The sequence below is a fragment of the Oxyura jamaicensis genome, chromosome 26 (assembly GCF_011077185.1).
Source record: "Oxyura jamaicensis isolate SHBP4307 breed ruddy duck chromosome 26, BPBGC_Ojam_1.0, whole genome shotgun sequence".
Taxonomy (NCBI): domain Eukaryota; kingdom Metazoa; phylum Chordata; class Aves; order Anseriformes; family Anatidae; genus Oxyura; species Oxyura jamaicensis.
This window is the reverse complement of record NC_048918.1, coordinates 852,233-871,259: the sequence shown is the minus strand read 5'-3', so window position 1 is coordinate 871,259 and position 19,027 is coordinate 852,233. Positions and strand designations below refer to the sequence as shown.

Below are 19,027 nucleotides of genomic sequence, written 5' to 3'. Positions count from 1 at the left end.
GGGAGGGTCCCCCAAATCCCCCTCAAGCCCCCCAGGAGCATCCCCGGGGTGCACGGCGCTGCTCGAAGCGCTGCCCGCAGCCCCTTTCCCACGCTCGGGCCGGGGAGGGCGCCTCTAGAGGGAGCTGAGCTGAGCCCTGCCCGGCTCCGCTTCTGCATCTATGGTCTGGGGTTGGGTTTCTATTTTTTTTTTTTTTTTTTTCGGTCTCTCTTCTTCTTTTCCCTCCTCCTCCCCGGCCCTGCTCGCTTCCTTCCCCCGCGCCGCGCCGCTGCGCTCCGGGGAGGAGGCAGGAAGGGAGCGGCGGGGATGGGGCAGCTCCCCGGAGGGATGCGTTAGGGCTCCCCGGGACCCTCCCCCGGCCCCCCTGGACCCCGCCGGGAGCCGGTGAGTAGCGGGGACCCCCCCCCCCAGCCTTCGCCGGGATGCTTCGTTCCTCCCCCCCCACACACACCCAGGCCGGGGCTGCTGAGCGCTGCCGGGGGTTGGGGGGGTTGAAATGCAGCGGGGGGACCCTGGGGAGGTGGGAGGGGGGGGGACAGAGCCCCAGGGCCTCATCCTGCACCCTCCTGGTGCGGGAGATTTGAACTACACGGCATAAGGCAGCAGGCAGCGATCTCTGGGCCAGGGCTGAAAGGTCTCACTCCGTGCTGAGCGCTGCCCCAAAGAGCAAACATTGCCTCTTTTGGTGATATTTTCTCCATTTTTTTTTCTTTTTTTTCCCCTTCCTCTCTTTTTTTTTTTTCTACTTCCCTGTTTCTTCCCTTGTGAGGCCACATCAGTGACAGCCTCCCGGGCACCCCTGTGCTGAGCGTCGGTTGCTGGGAGGCTTGGGGCAGAGGGCTTTTTCAGGGCCATCGGTGACAAGGGCCGTGCCATACCAGGTTGTGGACCGTGGTGACATCAGGCCAGCTCCATTTCGAGCCGTGACCTCAGCCCCAGGCATCACACGTGTGGCCCCATGGGCTCAGCTGCACAGTTTCCTGCTCAGCACCACCAGGACACGGGGGGGTGGCTGCAAGGTCCCCATCCCCGACAGCTGCAGCCATGGGGCTCGAGGGCTGGGTGGGCACGGGAAAGCACAAAACTGGGCAAACTTCCCCCGTTTGCTCGCTCCGGGGGAGGAGGGGGGGGGGGGGCTCTGCACTGAGCGAGCAGGGGTTGGGGTCCTCTGGTCCTTCAGCCCCTTGCTTTTTGGTGGGATCGCTGCACGGGCTGGGGGCCAGGCCTGTGAAATGCTTCTCCCAGGGGACACTCCGTGCGTTTCCTGGAACGGGGCTTTCATAACGCATCGGGGGGCTGGGGCTGCTCCCCCCCCCCCCCAGTTCCTGCGGGTCCCCTGCCCTCCTGCACCCCACAAATCCGCCTCCCTCGCTGGGCCGTCCCCGGCATCTCCCTGCTGCCCAGGCACTGTCCTCTGGGAGAAAAGCTGGGAGAAGTTGAGCGATGAGCACGTCCTGGGGGCACTCAGGAAGTGTGTTGGAGACCTTAGAGCAAGGTGAGGGAGGGCGAACCGAGGAACGGTTGAGGCAAAGGTCTTTTTAGGAGGGAAGCCTGCAGGAAGGCTGATCCTTTGGCACGTGCTCGTTAATAAAGATAAGGCTCCTGTGCCATGTCAGAGGTGTTGCTAAATCCACGGCCCAGGTGCTATCTGCTCCTTTTAACCCTTTGTGGCCTCCTACAAGAGCGAAAAGTCAGGGCGGAGGTGAATTGTCCTCTGGCTGAGTTAGACACTGCTCCTAACGCCCTGCAGCCTCTCTATGCCCTTTCGGGAGCCCCGTGTCCTGAGCCCTGGAGAACCTTCATTTTCTGCTGCCTTGGGCTGTCTTTAAGCATCTGGTGTCGTAATCCTCCTTCACACCCTCCCTGCTCTTTCCTGGCACAACGTTCTCATAACCAAGGGGAATGGGGCAAAGCAAAGGGGCAGCGACCAGGAAGCAGGAGGAGCGAGGGCTCTGGGAAATGGAGAGGCCGGGCTGAGGCACTGGCCCCGGCAGAGGCGAGCAGCCAGCTAGCTCAGAAATTCATTTAGTTTGCAGGAGTGGGACTTACGGGTCCCATCTGGGAGCAGGTTGCAGCCCCTAGGCACATGCAGGGAACGGGGACACGGCCGCCGGTCCCAGATGTGCGCAGGAGGCTGCGGTGCCCCGCGGCGCGAGAGAAGAAAGCGCTGCAAGAAACTATATTGAGAGGGAAACTGAAAATGAAAGTTCCTCTACGGCCCCAGTCGCAGCTTGCAACGCTCGCTTCCAAAAGCTTTGGCAGACAAGAAGTGCGAAGCAACACATGAGTCAGCTGCGGCGCAGGCTCCGGAGTTGGGTGTTCCCCCAGACATCCTTCAGATGGAGCAGTCGGAGCCACATCAGAAATTCATGGTTCTTGGTGGTTGAGGTTTGGCTAGAGGCAGTGGGTCCACGTGAAATACGGCCGGCTGCATCAACGGCCCGTGCTGTAAAAGCTCCGGAGGCGATTAGTCTCTGGCTGGATGCGTCCACGACCAGCACCGTGCTCAGCACAGCTTCAGGCTGTAGCACTGCGAGGCACAGAAGGAATTCCTCCTGCTTTGGTTACCCACAAACGGACAGAGAACTGCTCCCAGTCTGCTCTTGCTTCCCTTTGAAGCCTTCAGATGGGAGGTGGGCTGCAACTTCAGCCTCGCTGAGCGTGCGTCTGCTGCTCCAGGCGCTCGCCGAGCTGCCTGCGCTGCGTCCATCCCTCCTCTGCTCCGCAGCCTGGCTCCTTGCCGCCCCCGGCCTCCACTGCTGGTCCTCAGCATGTTTTCAATTTTTCCTTGGATGGCAATGTACGAGGTCGGGGAGGAAAAGGGAAATCCTGTCCTCGGAGGCATGTAGGAAAAAACAGCACCTCCATCTGTGTGTCACCAGGGCTCAGAGTCCCTGGCTGTAGATATGCAAATATGTGAGGACTTTCGAAGCCAGGCTGATAAACTTTGCATTTCCAGCCCCTCATCCCACCCTGGCTGGATACCGCATTTCAAAATCTGTTTTATGATCTCCATTTTTCTCTTCTGAATAATCAATGTGAGGCTGTAAGCTTGGCCCAGGTGTTGCACTCCTAAGTTTGACGTAGGCGGTTATTTATCTAAAACCAGCACATTTTTTTCATTATTTTATTTTCGGCCAGAATTTGATTTAAACTTTTGAGTGTCAGTGTGTCCTCATGAATTTGAAGCTGGTGCAAATCAGAAAACCCCACCAGCTCAGCCCTATAGAAGGCCTGGCCTGGGAACATGTACTGGCATGCTGAACAAAAGGCAAGCCGCCGCCGTGATCTAACCCCGACCTAAACGGGCGGCCTCACTTCCTTCTCTGCATGAGCCGGGGGTGATGTCAGTGTGATGAGCAGGGGATAAAAGCTGCTGCTGAGAAATTTGCAGAGCCCTGAACACAGGTATGGTTTTAGGTCGCCTCTGAAGCTCGGGGGCAGTTGGAACTGGGCACTTGGTTTAATTTTCTTACTCAGAGAGGAGCTGGGAAGACATAAGGAACGGGAAGCTAGGGAATCTGGGTATAGGAAAAGAAAGACTGGCAGAAATTATAGAAAATGAGCCAGAGGTGCTTGCAGAGGGGAATCAGTGTTGTTGCTGGGGCAGCTGGCTGTGGTCACGGCTTGGTTTGCTCTTGAGCAGTCGTGGCCATGGCTTGGGCTGTCTGCAGTGGGGATGCAGTGGCTCAGCACCCGGCGGCCCTGCAGCTCTTGGTGCTGGGGTTTTACTTTCTTCCCAGTGTGAAGTTGCTGCGGATGATGCTGTTGTTTGGGCTGGAGAAGCACTTGCTGGGTCATGGGGCAGCCAGTAGGTTTCCAGCAAGGGTGGGGAAGCGGGGTAGGGTGCTGGGTGACTTTCCTGTTATGGTATATTACTGTCTGCAAACATCTTGATGGGAAGAGAGGAGAAATCTAGCCAAAGGACTCGGTGTGACCATGAGGGAGCAAGTGCAGGGAAGGGAGGAGCCAGGCTGCTCGTGGAGATAAAAGCAGGCAGCGCTTCTCTGAGCCCTTAGCTCAGCCAAAGGGGCTCCGTGATGCTGACCTGAGAGGTGTGGGAAGGAGCAAGAGGTCTCCGGTGTCACTGCCAATGGGCCATACCCTGGCTCACATCCTGTCTTTCCCCTCTCCAGGTAAAGCTGATCCTCCCCAGCATCTCTGCGATGGCCTCAGGGAACGACGGAGACCCACCGAGGGCCCACGGACGCCGGGGCAGCAATGGGCGCAGGCTGTCACAAGAGCTCAATTCAGGTAAAAAGGGGGATGTGCTGTTCGGGGCTGGGGCAGGAAGCATATTCATTCAGCTGTGGTTTTCTAGGTGGGTTGGTTGGTTTTGTCCTGCTGTGTTTCTTTGAAAAGATGGTTTTTCATGCTTCTGAGGGCTTTGCAGGACTGGGATAATAAGTCAGCTCCGTCCATCTGTGCAGAACTGAACTCCTGAGTTCACACACTCAGAGCTTTAGGGAGATGCTTGGCGTTGGGCTAGCACAGTGGGCAGCAAGGGGGCTTGCAAAGCATGCAGCAAACAGCATGCAGGGAGCTGCTGAGAGCTGGGGTCCGCTGCCAGCTGGGTGCAGGCATGGAGGCTTGGGCGTGGGGTGAATTGCCCCAGCTGGCTGCTCGATGTGCCACAGGTGCTGGGTGTCATTTACTTTCCCTTCCGCCAACACAAGCGAGCGAAAGGTACTTGAGGTTTAAAGCAGGCAGGAGAACGTGCTGTGCTGAGTGGTTTCAGTCGTGCAGCAACAGCTGCCGGACCAAGTTGGGTCCCTGCTGTGTTGGGGCGGTGACGAGAAGTTTGGGGTCAGGAAGGGCAAGAAGCGGTGCCTCCCATTCCCCATACACCCCAAACCCAGCAGACAGTGTGATTGTGTTCCCCGCTAATGGGTGAAACTGGGAACTGGGCCGAAAGGAAGCTGGGAAAAGCCTCAGCTCCCGTTTCGTCCCCGGCTGATAAAATGCCGCTGCACAGCGAGGTGTTCAACACGGGTGACTTCTTAACCTGTTTTGCAGGTGGACTTGTAAATAAGGCTGAGTCACCGCTGCTCTGTCAATACTGCAGATTAGAAGTTATAGCTAACTGTTTATGTATTTGAGCCCAGATCCAGCTCAGAGCTGGTTTATGGGCCTGGTTATGTTGTTTGTATTCTGGTACAGCCCAGGCTCTTCTCCATCTCGGAGTACCATTTGTTCTGGATCCCGCATGAACACATTAGAGGAGGGAAGAAAAAAAAAAACAAAACACAACTGTCCTTCCTTTACCAAAGTCTACAAGGCATAAAAATAAATAAATAAATTAGAGAAGTTGTTTACGTATGCTGATTTCCTGTTGAGGCCTATGAGATGCTGATGTGAAAACCTGCGAGAGGATCGGGCCCTGAACTCTAACCACACAGTTTTACAGTCACGCTTCCTGTACGTTTGCAAACAGTTACTGGCAGTGCTGGCACCCGTCTGCTTCCCAAAAACCGGGGGTCCACCTGGAATCCAGAGGATCCCCATGTACCTCGTGGGGAGAAGCCACATGGAGAGGTGGCAGCAGAAAGGCGCAGCTTCCAACACGTGTACGGGACTACTGGGTGGAAGAAAGCTTTTGTCACCAAGTATTAAGCCTGGTTTTCATTTAGGGCTTGCTTGCCTTGTTTGTTTGACTTTGGATACATAGGGAGTGAAGGGATTTCTCTGCTGGTCAAGGATTTGAGTGTTGTCTTGATCCCTTGTTTTACCAGGGCTTGCTTAGGGCAGGGACAAGATGCTGGTGTTTCTGCGAGGCTGGGTGGCAACCCACGCTTCTCGTATTTTTAGGGTTTGGTAGATGAAGGCAGGAGCCTTGTGGCAGTGTGTGATGAGGAGGAGGAGGAACAACGTAATTCATGAACAGTCACGCAAAGGGGAGCAAACGTTGCAGGAGGGCTGGGAGGCCCAGCACCAACAGTACCGAGCTGAGCTCAGGAAGTGGAGTTCCTAATTCAGAGAACTAACTCGTTAACCTTGCCCTACTTCATTTCCCATCTGTAAAATGGGTCTTGTGGCACTTCCCTGTTCAGACATGTTGCCAGGGTGTGCGCACAGCTCTGGGAATGGTTGGGATAATGCACCGAGGCTCAGGTCAGGGGGATGTCCCATATCAGGGGACATCCCCTGGACAGGGCTGTGCTCACACCTGCAGGTAGTCGTGTAAAATGCAGGGTAGTTCCCCTACAGTGAAGAAGGACAAGTCCACGTGATGCAAATACTGTCTGTGAGGTCACACTTAGCTCCTGTATGGGCCATGTTAGCTGGAATCCCAAAGCGCTTTGCTGGGAAAGGTGTAGGGGCTCTACCTGCTTCTACTGCTAGGGAAATGGACAGAGATTTGAAGCAAGGCTCTGCGAGGATGTCTGCTGTGTCAGGGTTGTGCCTGGAAAACCCAACCATCTGACTCAGAGTTTGCAGTGCTTAACTGGCAACTGCTCTCTTACTCTGATTACCTGGGCTTTCTCATTTGCTTGTGTGCTTAACACTCACATAACAAACTCAGAGAGGTGTACGACTTGGTCCCTAGTTGTTTATCTTAGCTGTGGACTTGACATTGCATGCGAAAGAAGTGATGAATTGATAAATAGTTGCTCAGAGATGTTAGTCATGCGTCTGTGAGCAGCTCCATGTCTTCATCTCCAAGACCACCTGCAAAATGAGTAGAAAAAACAGTGACCTGTCTGTTTAAGCCCAGGCTCTCATAGTTTCTGTAGAGCAACTGAAACCATTTGAACATGCTTTTCCTTGCTCTGGTGCCCCTGCAGGTCCCATCTCCAGCACAAACACACCTTGAGTATTGGATTTCTGTGTTGAACTGCATCTCCCATCAATATGAAATTTCCATTAAAAAAAAGGAAAAAAAAAAAGAAAGTCATCCTTCTTAGGCTGCACAGGGGAACAGCCCTGCTCTGGAAGTGCCTTATGGCTCCTTTATTCCTGCCTGAAAAGAATGCTCCAAAAAATCATTTCTAAAAACGTTGGTGGGCACGAGCTGATGCCCACCCATCTCAGGCATCCCACTGAGCACAGGGCCCTGCCTCCCTTTGCGGTCCCAGAGATCAGCAAATACGGGACAGGTCTCAGCTTGGGCAGCAAAGTACCCGAGCAAAACCTTGCAGCGGCCCCCAGCCCCTGCTGGGGTGTCACCCCCTGAACTAAAGCAGGTTCCTTGAGTCAAGGATCTGGACCAGAAAATCTCACTTATAAATAGAGAAATTTCAACCCTAAAACCAAGGGCGTTTGCCCAGTAGCTCTGTGTGGTGGCTGTTTGAGGATCTCGCTCCTCTTTTGGGTGGGAAGATATTTGCTGTAAAGAGCAGAGCAGGGGGAGTTGCTTTGTGCTGAGCAGATGCCTCAGGGGAGGGCAGTTTTTCATTTGCCTGTCTGGAAGCTCTGATCTCGAGCGGGGCAGGATTATGCCAGCACGATGTATTTTTAAGCTGATCAGCCTTTGATCCTAGATGGCATCGCTGATGACAGGCGAGGCGCTGCCTGGCCTGGTGGAAGCTAGCTTAACTCCCTTAATGCCGGTGCTGCTCATCCCACACCTCAATTGCAACTGCAACCCCTCGAGGCAAAAACCTCCAGGGCCTGTTCTTGGTCCCCCGAGCTGTATTCTCCCTTGGGATCCAGTTGATGTTTCCCAGTTGGATATCAGTCTCTGTGCAGACAGCTGCTGTGGTTATTGCCCATCTCCTGAGCTCAAAAGGGACGCTGCCAGGTTGCATCTGTCACTATTGCAGCCTGTGGCGGGGCTGTTAAGTTGTAATGACATCCGAGGAGTGATTTGGGTGAGGCTGGTAGTTTTTACCAGCTGCTCCCCAGGAGATAGGAACAGTGAGAAGGAAAGCAGAATCCAGGCGAGGGGCTGCTCTTGGAACAGGTCTGGCCTGGGTGCTAGGGGTGCTGGGGACCGAGCATGAGGGGGTCACTGCTCTGTAAAAGGAAAGCGGAGCAGAGTCCTCCCCTGCAGCACGGGGTCTGCGTGATGCCGAGCCCCCTGATACTGCCCCAGGAGCCCAGAGATGCAGGAGGAGCTCCAGCCTGCTCTGCACTGCTGGCCCTGTGCATCCACGTGGCAAATCCCGATCCAGAGCCTCGTCCTTCCAGTGGGGGACACCCAGGGATGGTCCCAGTAGGAGCCACAGGTCAGCATTTGGGAGAAAAAGGGGCACGTCCGCCTGTCCTCGTGTTACTAAAAATAGTGCCTGGGATAGTTAAAAGCAGGGATTTTTGGGTACGCTTATTTCCTCTTTTGTTCTTGCAGTTTGTTTACTCTGCCTCTCACTGAAACTGTGACTCAGTCAGTTTCGTTTTCTGGTTGCTGCTCCGTGCTTGGCTCCTAGTAAGGTGGGATTTGTTTACCACCAAATAAACCCGTTCCCGCAAAACAAAAAAACAGTCCCCTGAAAACACAGCCACCGGGGTTTGTCACTTCCCTTCACCTTTATTTACACAGCCCAAGCTCCCTGTAACCCGAGTCTCCGCACGACAGGTCCTCTCCTGTCCCTGCACCACCCTACCCAGGGCTGGGTCCATCTCCCTGGGGCTGCGCAGGGGCCGTGGAGATGTCACCTCATTTAGTGTCTGTGAATCTGTGGTGTGCACGTGATATTTCTGTCCCTTACGTTTTGTGGATGTGCTCGGTGGTATTTCTGTCCCCTACAGATTTTGCGGAGGTACCTGTGGTATTCCTGTCCCCTACAGGTTTTGCATCTTAGAAAAGAAATTGGGAAGGAGGGCATTAACTGGACTTCAGAGCTGATTCCCCCAAATCCTGGGCTGCTAAACCAGTGCTGTAAGCCTGAGTGTTTCTCCAGCCAGAATTCATTCCCCAGGCTAGCTGAAACCAGGCTCTAATCAGAGACACCCCGTGACAGACCGGGTACTTTCCCCAGGAGCTATGCAGTGCCTGCGATAAGGTATCGGTCACCATGGTACCTTTGGACCGGGACGCCTACTGGGGGCTCCCTGCTCCAGGTCCCAGCCACAGCCAGACCCTTTCCCATCCCTGAGCAGCACAGGGAGGTGTTGCCCTCTGCTCGAAGGATCTGCCCCCGTGCCCCACGTGCAGTTCTTGAGCCCGAGCAGCACCCAGACAGGCACAGGTTTGCCGCCGCCGCTCGCTCCTGACTCATTTCCTGCCTGAGCTCGGTTTTCGCGCGCACTGTCGGAGCTGGTGACGTGACTGCCTGGGTGCCTGCCCCCGCTGAACCCCAAATACCTGGCATGCCAAACCCTGCTTGTTTACGAGAGCGAGGGAAGGAAGCTGCAGCACCCAAACCCAGCAGCAGCCCCGGCTCGCAGCCTGGAGCCTCGCCGTGCCCAGGGCTCGTTGCTTCCACGTGGGTTTGTTACTGAAGCACAGGGCTGGGGCATCCGCGCATGGCTGTGTTCAGACCCATCGCTGGGCTGTTTGCTTGCCAGCGCAAGATAAGGAGCCACCTTTTTGGTTTATGGTTTCTGATTTAGTCCAAAAACTCATCTTTCTGTTCCTGCTGGCAGCCCAAGGCGCAAACCCTCCCCTGGCCTCGTCGCTGATGGGTGTAGGTGAGACTGGCAGCGAGAGATTGAATCAGCTGAATTCTTATCAGTTATTCCAAATTATAATCACTTATTCCAAAATGACCAGTTTAACCTTTGGTCACTGTGTCATTGCTGATGCCACACAAGGGCACGATCATGGGTGGCATTGAAATAGAAATAACCCTGGGTTATCTGCTGAGGAGGCTTTTCTGCACTGATTGAGCTGTGCTGCCTGCCTCTTGGGGTCTGGGTCCAGGATTCCTGAAATTGTCTGTGCCAAGCAGTTCCCTTACAGAGAGATGCTGCCACGTGGGGAGAGCTTGAACATCAGCAATGTGTGTGTCTGGCCAAAAAAAAAGATCCAAATGCAGGCCCGTGCCCCTCCAAAAAACAAGTCTGGCTTCAAAATGAGCTTTCTGAGAATTGATCCATGTTGGATTGCTTTTGTGTTACTTTCTGCTGTTCAGTCATGGCTGTGAACCCCAGCCAGTCCCCTGCACCTGCAAGGGAAGAGGCAAACTTGGCTGCGTTTGTCACGTCCTGGGGGCTCCTGAAATGCTGTGCAGACCCCTGGCAGAGGGCTTGGCTGGCTGCTGAGAGCAGCAACCTCGCGAAATTCAAGAACCATTTGGGTGCTCACCCAAAGGAGAGGGGCTGGGGATGAGATGTGGGGCTGCAGGCTGAGGGGAGGGATGCAGGCTGCGATGGGATGCACGTGGAGAGAGGAGATGTTTGAGCAGGCCAGCACAAATTTAGGCTGGAAAAGCAGGCGTGATCCCTTTCCTACTTGGGGAAAGTGAGCAGGTGAGCTGCCCCCTCAACTTTTCTTCCCCTTGTCTCTCTCAGAAGACCAGGTGGTTCAGGAGACCGAGGAGGTATTTCGGAGCTATGCCTTCTACCGCTACCAACAGGAGAGAGAAGAGAGCGGGGAAGAAGTGCCCTTGGACCCAGAGATTGCAGAGATCCAGCAGGAGCTGGGCAGGTAAAACTCAGGCATATCCCTCTACCCTGCCCCAGGCCAGGCTCCGTTACAGATCTGCTACTGGTCTTACTGGGAAGCCTGGCCTGCCTGTAATGCCATTTTTCCCCCGGGCAGCACTGGGAGCCTGGTGGGGAGGCGCCTGGCCATCATTGGCGATGACATTAACAAGCGGTACGACGCCGAGTTTCGCTACATGCTGAAATCCTTGCAGCCCACCAAGGAGAATGCCTACGACTACTTCACCACGATCGCCTCCAGGTAAGGCGCCAGCTCCCTCGGTGCGGGCAGGACGCCTTCTCCTGGAGGAGGTGAGGGATGGAAAGGTCCCGCTGGGTGCAGTGCAGCCCATGGAGGCTTTGCCCCCAGCCTGGAGCAGCCACCCCCCCCCCGCAGCACACAGACTCTGTTGGTTCAAACTCCATCCACGTCCCTGCCTTGAGCTTTGTCCAAGCTCATTGTTACAGTTCCTGCATTTTCTGTCTCTGCTCTTGCTCCTGCTGGCACAGTCTTCACACGTTGCCCCCTCAGCTGTGCAGCAGCGATCCTTGCTCAAGCTGTTTGGGGGCAGAAAGTCTGGGGAAAGCAGCTGGGAACTGGGGCCAAGCGAACGTCCCAGCTCCCATTCAGGTGTACAACCAGCCCTGGACCAAGGCGTAGCTGCTGCTGGTCCCAGCACCACCTGGCTGGTGGCTGGAAGCCCTGGAGGGCCAGGCTTTTTGGGGGCACAAAGCAAACAGAGCTCCGGGGAAGGGCAGGCGCTCGCTGCCCGTGGTGGTGCCTGCTTGGGGCAGGATGGGGCTGGCTCAGGATGTTGGGATGCCCCAAAAGCCTGCAGCTGTCCGGTGCAGGTGATCCGTGCCCAGCTTTCCCACTTCAAGCACAGCAAAAGAGTTGAGGACTGAGATGCAAACACCCAAATAACTTTTTGCCCTGACTACACCAGGTGCAGGCTCATGTCTGTGTCCTGAGCCGCCTTACTCCGCAGCATTACGCTGGCTCCACCGAGGTGGCCGCAGATTCTCCAGCTGTGCCTTGAGGGGTTCCTCACCCCGCTCCCTGCATTTTGTCCATAGGAAAACCAAGACCCTGTGCACATTTAAGGGTCTGCCCAGGGTCCTGCAGAAGACCCCAGGCAGGGGTTTTCTGGGCCCTGGCCCCGGGCCCTGCCAGTTCCCATGGCGGTGGCACAGACCCATCCCTGCGCACCCTCTGCTCGGTGTGTGTTGTCTAACTGCCTCTCTTCTGTCCTCTTCCTGCTCCCCTCTCCTTGGGAAGCCAAGCTGCGCTGTTTTCACCGCTTTGCCACCCTGAGGCGGTTAACGCACCGCAAACAGGTAAATTAACCTCTGTCCCCCTCTCTGTGCTACCTGTGTCCTCGTGGTTCCTTCCCTCACCCTCTGCGACCGGCTCTGCGGAGAGGAGAGCTCGCTTCAGCTGTGCAGGGACAGCTGGGGCAGCACCAGGTTAAAACGCAGCGCTTACTTTTCTTTTTCCCCTTTTTATTTTATTTTTTTATTTTTGGTTTTGTTTTTCTTTTCTGACTTGCTTACCTTGGTGGAAACCAAGAAAAAAAGCCTTCAAAAAGCAGTCTAGGTAAATCAGTGCCAAAGCTGCACATGGCAGATTTGTGCCCACAGCAGCTGAAACTGGGATCAGGAAGGCTAGGACACAACTTAGATGTATTTTGGAGCCTCCCAGCCCTTGGGAGCATCAGCTGAAGGCGAGATCAGCTGTAGGTCTAGGAGGGGTTTGTGCAGGAAAAGGGAAAATCCTGTTCCTTCTGCCTTAGATCTGCTAAAACTTCCTTACCTCTGGGTGTGATCCCACAGGCAGGGGATGCTGTGTGGGTACTTGGGCTGCAGTTCCTGCTCCCAGCTGCACGTGCAGCAGCTTCGGGGCTTGCTGCAGCCTACAGCCTGGTAGCTTCACGTGGCACCAGCTTGCCGAGGTTAACACCCTGGCTTGTGAAAACCCAGGTAGCTCAGGAGCTTCTTCACAGGCAGCCGGCGTGCCCTTGTATTTGGGTGCAGACCTGAGGGAACAATGGAATGGGCAGGAGGCTGGCAGGACAGCCACAGCCAACCCAAGGTGGAATCCATTCAGCAATTCAGAGCCTGTAGCTGTGTGTGCAGGATTTGGAAGCTTCCTTTTTTTCCTACGACATCCCTAATCCATCTGGCTGAGGCTAACAGTGGCTGTGGCTGTGGTTGCTCTGCTCCAAAAGCACGTCAGCTTATCGGTGGCCACGTGTTGCTTGGCCACAAAATCACCACTTTGCCCGGGCGGCAGGGATGCACCTCGAGGACTAGGGAGGCGAGCCAGCCTCAGCAGAGTGTTTGGGGGTGATTTAACCAAACCTATCGTCTTCGTTTCAGCCTGTTCGAAAGCGGCATTAACTGGGGCCGGGTGATCGCGCTGCTGGGCTTCGGCTACTGCATGGCCATCCACGTCTACCAGCACGGCATAACGGGCTTCCTCCGCCGCATCGCCCGCTTCGTGACGGATTTCATGCTGCGCAACCGCATCGCCCAGTGGATCGCCCAGCAGGGAGGATGGGTGAGCCAGCGGGGCCACGGCTTGTTCCCCAGGGGACCTGGGGGGGCGATGGGAGGCTGATGGGCTCCGTCGAGGTACAGCTGAGGTTGGTGGGGCCGGCAGCGTGGGCAGAGCAGGAGGCCAGCCCAAGCAGGGTGCAGGCAGGTCTAACACCCCCTGCTAACTCTCTGTTTCCCGTCAGGTGGCTGCACTCGATCTGGACAATGTTTACATGAAGTACATGCTGGCGGTGGTGGCCCTGGTGATGGTGGGGCATTTAGTGGTACGACGCTTCTTCAGGCCCTGACCGACGTGGGGGCAGAGGCTGGGGGGTCCGGCCAAACTCTCTCTCAAACCTCTCCTGCATTGAAGTCTCCCAGGAGAGGGGGGCAATTTGAGGAACCTCTGGGGGAGAGAGAGCGCAGCTTGGACCCATGACCCTCCCGCTGCAGGACGTGGGGTCTCTGCCACCCGCAGCAATGCCACCAGGAGCAACAGAGAGAGGCAGCAGGGGGGGAAGGTTTGACTTTGGCTACTTTACGCCTCGCTGTGCTGAGGACGGAGCATCGCTGTGACCCTGGTAGCCCACAACAGGGAGGCAGGAGAACAGGCTCCTCTGGAGGAACAAAAGCATTGTCACGATAACGCCGGCGTGGGCATACGTGTGCGTGTGTCTCATGTCTCGTCAGCTCTGTGCTGTTCCTAAGACACTCCATGGGGTAGGCGCAGAGCTCCCCCATTGCTGCTGGCTCTAGCCCAGACCTGCATTCAAAGAGGGATTCCAGCCTCGGTTGCTCCGAGCATTTGTTGTAAGCCCCTGGAGGGGCGAGCCAGCATTAGAAAGCCGTGTGGTGCTTGCTTTCACCTTCCCCTTGCTCCTGAGCCCGAATACTTGAGCTTTCCCTTTCCTTTTAGCAAGCAGCCCCTTCCCATTTTTAAAAGAACACGGTGACAGAAGCACAACCTGTTATCTGACAATCGATGGCAGCAGCCGGCAGTGCTGGCACGGGCAGACTTCCCCTGCCCCAGCCCAGCATCCCATGGCCGATGCTGGTCCCATGGCCACAGCCATGCCTTGCTGCCTGCACCCCAGCCCTCACGGGTGTTCAGAGGGTGCTTGCCAGCAGGCCTTGGGAAGCAGCAGGTTTCCAAACACTAAAAAGCTGTGGGGTGGTGACTTGGGGGTGTGCAGGCAGCCTGCCCTCTCTCCAGTCTGCTGGCTGCTTCCATCCAGCATACTGGCACATGAGCAGCCCCAGTACAACCAGTTGGTCCCCTTGCTCTCCGTGGGAGGCACAGGTTGCTTCTCATCTCTGTATGGGCTCTTTGTTATGTCCTCTTTGAGCCGGGGCTGCGGGGACAGCAGGGCACAGCACGCTGCCCTGGCAACCCATGGCTTTTTCACCAAAGGATTTGACCTTGTTCTTGACTAATTCTTGAACATGAGTTTTGGGGGAGGCAGGGACGCAAGCAGGCGCCGCTCCATCTCCGATCTTTCTGACTTTTGCAAAATAGGGAGAGCATCCCAGTGCGGATTGCACAGTTTAGCTCTGTCTGCTCTTTTTACTCCAGGTGACTCTGTAAGGCTTGAAACTGTGACTGGCCCTGTCTGAGCCATTCCAGCATCACCAAGCTCCTAGAGCAGCTCAGCCAGCTGGGGGAGGGAGCCAGGGGGACCTTGGAGGTAGGAAATGAGCCGTGGACCGGTGCCTGAGCTCCTCTCCTGTCACAGAGGGACCCCTGGGCTGGAGCAGCACCACAGGTGTAAGCAGCCTGAGCCCACTGCCCACTGGGACCACCCCACGATGGCTGGACCTCGCCTGGCTTTGCTACAGCAAAACGGGCTGGGGGACCACGACTGCTCTGGCTCATCCCCTTGGCAGGGGGATCGCCGTGGCAGGGCAGAGCCCAGCTCACCCACAGCCCTGCCTGGGGTCACCGGGGTGGGCAAACTGGGGGCAGAGAGAGCAGCCCTTCTGCCCCACTGTACCAAAGGTGTTCCTGGCAGACACCTGGCTGTCGTGTTTTTAAAATCTTCCTCTATCACCTCGCCGTGTCATTAATTCCTACCTTTGTCTTCAGATGGGTTTTTTCCTCAGTGTCTCTCCCTGGGGACTGCGTGTCCTGTCAAAGCACAGAGGACCCCTGGCAGCCTTCCTCCTTGCAGCTTAGCAGGACCAGCCATAATTTTGTATCGCTTATGTCCCTCACATTCCTTTTTTTTTTAAAAAAAAAAAAAAAACAAAAGAATAGCAAACTCTTTGGCCTCTTTCCATATCAGTCTTTCTGTGCCCATCGTTTTCTGCAGTATCCCAATCCCTGGTGGAGCGTCCTGGACTGTACTCCTTTAAAAGGCATTAAAATATTTGCTATAATATTCCTCTGCTATATATCTGTTTGGGTTGCTTTCTTTGTAATACTTAAGTGCTGAGCAGCACAAGCCTGCAGTGGGTTGTCTGTGAGCAGCTTGACCCCCCCAGCCCCCACATAATTATCTGTCCCCCCACAAGTGCACTTCTTTGCATTTATCCACACACAGCTTCATTTGCCATCCCGCCACCTGTTCAACTGCCTTGAGCAGATCTCGAGATTTCCTGACTCTTCTCTGGCACGAACCACTCTGAACAACCTAGTGTTATCATCTGCAGTTTCCTCTCCCCCCTGCTTACCTTCTTTTTCTGGGTGAAAACACCACCAGATGGAGCTTTTTTGCCACAGTGAAAATGAACTGCTAATTGTTATTTTCCTTTTCTCTTAATCAGTCACGTTATTGATCTGCCACGGTTCTCTGGTTGTCTGATTTGGTTATGTCTCCAGCAGGATTTTTTCCAGAGGGCCTTGGAAAGAAAACAGTACATCAACTTTTATTCACTACTTTACTGACACACTCCAAGAACTCTAACAGATTGGAGTACTTCTGCTAGTACAGAAAGTCATGCTGCTTGTAATTTATTCTCATCTTCCAGAGAAGGGGTTTCACCTTGCAAACCAAATTCGGATGTAAGGCCATTTAAATAAAGGCAATTTTTCAGCTTTATGGTAGATGATCGAGCTTTGGTAAAGTCTATGATACCAGGACTGAGAAGGGAACTTTTAATATAGGTGCTGTACAAAGGGAAGTTTCCATTTTAGCCATTTTCTCAGGGGATTTGCAGGGAGGATCGTCTCAGGGTATCGGCATATTGTCTCGCTCTGCTCTCACCTCTCCCAGCTTTCCTGGCACCGTGGCTGAGCAGAGACAGGCTCGAAGTGGGAACGTGAATGGGTGGCTGCTCTGTAGTACTGCATCCCATCACTGGATGGCCACAGCACTGCAGCCACCTGGGTGCTGAACTCCCACGGGGGGAAATTCCTGCTTCCAGGCCCCCCTCTTTGGCTGGGTGACCGGTGGCTTGTGCCCCCAGAGCTGCGTCCACACCGGGCCCTGGTGCGCAGCAGGGGCAGGCATGGCTGGGCCAGGGCCTGATGGGCTGGGGCTGCTGGACCCGAGGCAGAATAAGGCGTGAAGGCTTTGTCCTCCCCAGCAGATGATGCTCTTTGCAGGGCCGGTGGGCCCTCTGAAGAGCCACAATCTACCTCAAAGCCCCACAAGGCAGAGTTCAGGGAAGGGCCTGGCCGAGGCACCCCAGGGCACCTGGGCTACGTGCAGGCAGCTTTAGCTCAGGCTGGCAGTGCCAGGAGCCCTTTTTACCAAAAAGTGCATCCCTACTACAGAAGTAAGAGCTCTAAGGAAAAAAAAAATAAAATAAATCTCAGAATAACCCCAAATGTTCCCTGAAAGGCTGAATCAATCGTTTCCTTCTGGAGGGATAAAGACCTGATCAATATTTTTAAGCAGCGTAAGCTGTGTTTAAACAGCAACCCGGCCACGTGTGATACCCTGTATGAAAAGAAGCCCATGTAATGCACTGGATAGCAGGCTCTCCCTGTTGTCACCTTCCTAGCCACTATGGTGCTATTGGGGCACAGGTGCCCCCAAAGCTTTGATTTCTTCCCCGGTAAGCAAGGGAAGCAGGGAGGGGGAACCCTCAGCTGGAAAACAAAGGCAGGAGAGCAGAAGGCTGAGCTCTGGCTGCTCAAACAGGTGGGAAGGAAATTTTCAGCCCCTCTCAAAGACACCTGAATCACTGCAGGGTTTGGTGACGACATGGCAGCTGGAGCAGACGTGGCACTTGTCTAACAGCGACCCAAGCTAGGGCTGTTATTTCAGGAAGGTCTGGCTCTCTGCGATACCTGCACCCGCTGGCACCAGTGCCTGCCTGATCCTCCACTGGGCAGGGAAAGGAACCAAAGGCTCCCACTGCTTCCTTTCTCCACCCAGCCCCAGGATCTGTTACGTGGGATGGTTTCAGCATCGCGGTGCCCAGTGAAGGCTTAGGTGCACCCCAGAAACAGCAACGAGGGGTGCGGGCAGCAGTGCCAGCCCCCAGGGCTGGAGGTGCTGGAAACGGGTGGGAGCCAGGGCTGCTGATCAAGGTCAACGCCACGTGCTCCGTGATGCTGATCCCTCTCTGCTTGGTCCCTGCACATGAAGGATTTCAGGGAGGAAATTGGGGCTTTTCTGGCAGGGGTTTCTTTTGTGCCAGAGGCAGCCGAGAGGAGGTGCTAAGTGACATAGAGTTACCCAGACAGAAAACTCGTCCTTCAATTTGAAGTGTGTGTTTGTGGGTGGGCAGGGAGATTTAATTCGTAAGGTTATAATGGGTCTGTAAAAAGGGGGTGAGAAACTGGAGGAAGAGTATCTTGTTTAATGAGGTTAATCTGAGGGCATGGCATATTCCCACTCCACCCCAGCTCTTTTCTCCTGGATGGAGGAAGCTGCCTGAGCTATCAGCTTGCTTGTCAGCACATCCCCTCCTTTATGGCTGTTCCTCACTCTGTGAGCCAACAACCCAAACCCTCCCTGCCAAACACAGGGAGCAGCAGGGTTCAGGCTCTGAGGACCACTGCCCCAGAGAGACCAGCGCCTTTGCGGTCAGGACTGGTGGCAGCCTTCTGTGAAGCTCTGTGTGATAGGTATATGCATATACTTGAAGCCACGCTGTCTCTATTCACTCTTCCTTGCCTCTCTAGCAGCAGCGAAGCACACGATGCTCCACACAGCTTCCTTCCCAGCTCCTTTCTGTACCCCTCCAGGAAGCCCTGCTCAGGAAGAAGACGGGGTACATGATGGAGCAGAAAAGCATGCCTTGCACTGACTCTGGAGGGGAGGGAAGGGGCTGGTGAACACCTTTTCTTTCCAGTGGGAGGAGGAGGAGAGGGAGGAGGCAGGCCACAGGTTGTCCCAGGGGCAGCAGGGAAGGAGCTGCCTGCAGACCAGGCCAGCTTTAAAGGACAGACACAGGGGCTGTGTGGAACATGGTGGCTTGCTTTTACCACAAAAGCATTCACAAATATTCTGTTTTAAAGTGATGTAATATATACATATATATATATTTGAAAATAAAAAAGGTACATGCAGCACTTTCTGGATGTGTTGATTTTTTTTCCTGGAAGATGTACTCCTTTCATTGTGCATTTTAGGTTCCTTTGCATAAATTTGCAAGAGCTATTCAGCCACAGGCTCAGTTTCCCCGTTAGTTTAGGGAGCCCAGGCCTTCTTGTACCTTCTCTAGCATGAAGAGCTAGGTGGGGAGAGGAATGTGCTGCTGAACCTCACTTTGCCATCCGAAACAGTGCCATCAGAACAGGTGCTGCTGGGATGAAGGAGACAGCAGCAGTAATCTGCTGTCTGATCAGCCCCTTGACCTGCCCAGAAGTTAAGGATCTTATCTCTGATGTGTCCACACCTCAAGAAACAGTAAGGAAAGTAAATTGCAAGAGAAAAATCCATTATAGAGGAGTACAGCAAGGTTCTCGGCTGCTGTAAAAACACTCTGGGAAGGGAAAATAAACTGATGTTCTTATCAGAAGCGTCCAACACCTCCGAGACTGGGAGGTTCTACCACCTTCACAGAGCAGTCA

The 19,027-nt window shown here is 54.8% G+C and overlaps 1 protein-coding gene across 2 annotated transcripts; it reads left to right on the top strand.

Moving 5' to 3' along the window:
* Positions 1-203: 203 nt before the first annotated feature.
* BAK1 (BCL2 antagonist/killer 1) lies at positions 204-18,513 on the top strand. 2 transcript variants are annotated; one of them, XM_035347120.1, is made up of 6 exons: positions 204-384; positions 4,137-4,254; positions 10,393-10,528; positions 10,643-10,786; positions 11,804-11,862; positions 13,266-18,513. In XM_035347120.1, the coding sequence occupies exons 2-6, from the start codon at positions 4,167-4,169 to the stop codon at positions 13,499-13,501; spliced, it is 663 nt and encodes a 220-aa protein (XP_035203011.1). In that variant the 5' UTR covers positions 204-384; positions 4,137-4,166; the 3' UTR covers positions 13,502-18,513. The 2 variants fall into 2 exon arrangements, with proteins under 2 accessions (XP_035203011.1, XP_035203012.1); XM_035347121.1 differs by lacking the exon at positions 11,804-11,862 and adding an exon at positions 12,904-13,084 and having other exon boundaries at positions 211-384; positions 13,266-13,501.
* Positions 18,514-19,027: the final 514 nt, after the last annotated feature.

What these genes read in the sequence shown, in the direction of transcription:
- BAK1 (XM_035347120.1), top strand. Translation starts at nt 4,167, where the DNA reads ATGGCCTCAGGGAACGACGGAGACCCACCGAGGGCCCACGGACGCCGG. An exon ending in ATCCAGCAGGAGCTGGGCAG is followed by an intron (nt 10,529 to 10,642) that starts GTAAAACTCAGG and finishes TCCCCCGGGCAG; the next exon opens with CACTGGGAGCCTGGTGGGGA. An exon ending in TTCACCACGATCGCCTCCAG is followed by an intron (nt 10,787 to 11,803) that starts GTAAGGCGCCAG and finishes CTCCTTGGGAAG; the next exon opens with CCAAGCTGCGCTGTTTTCAC.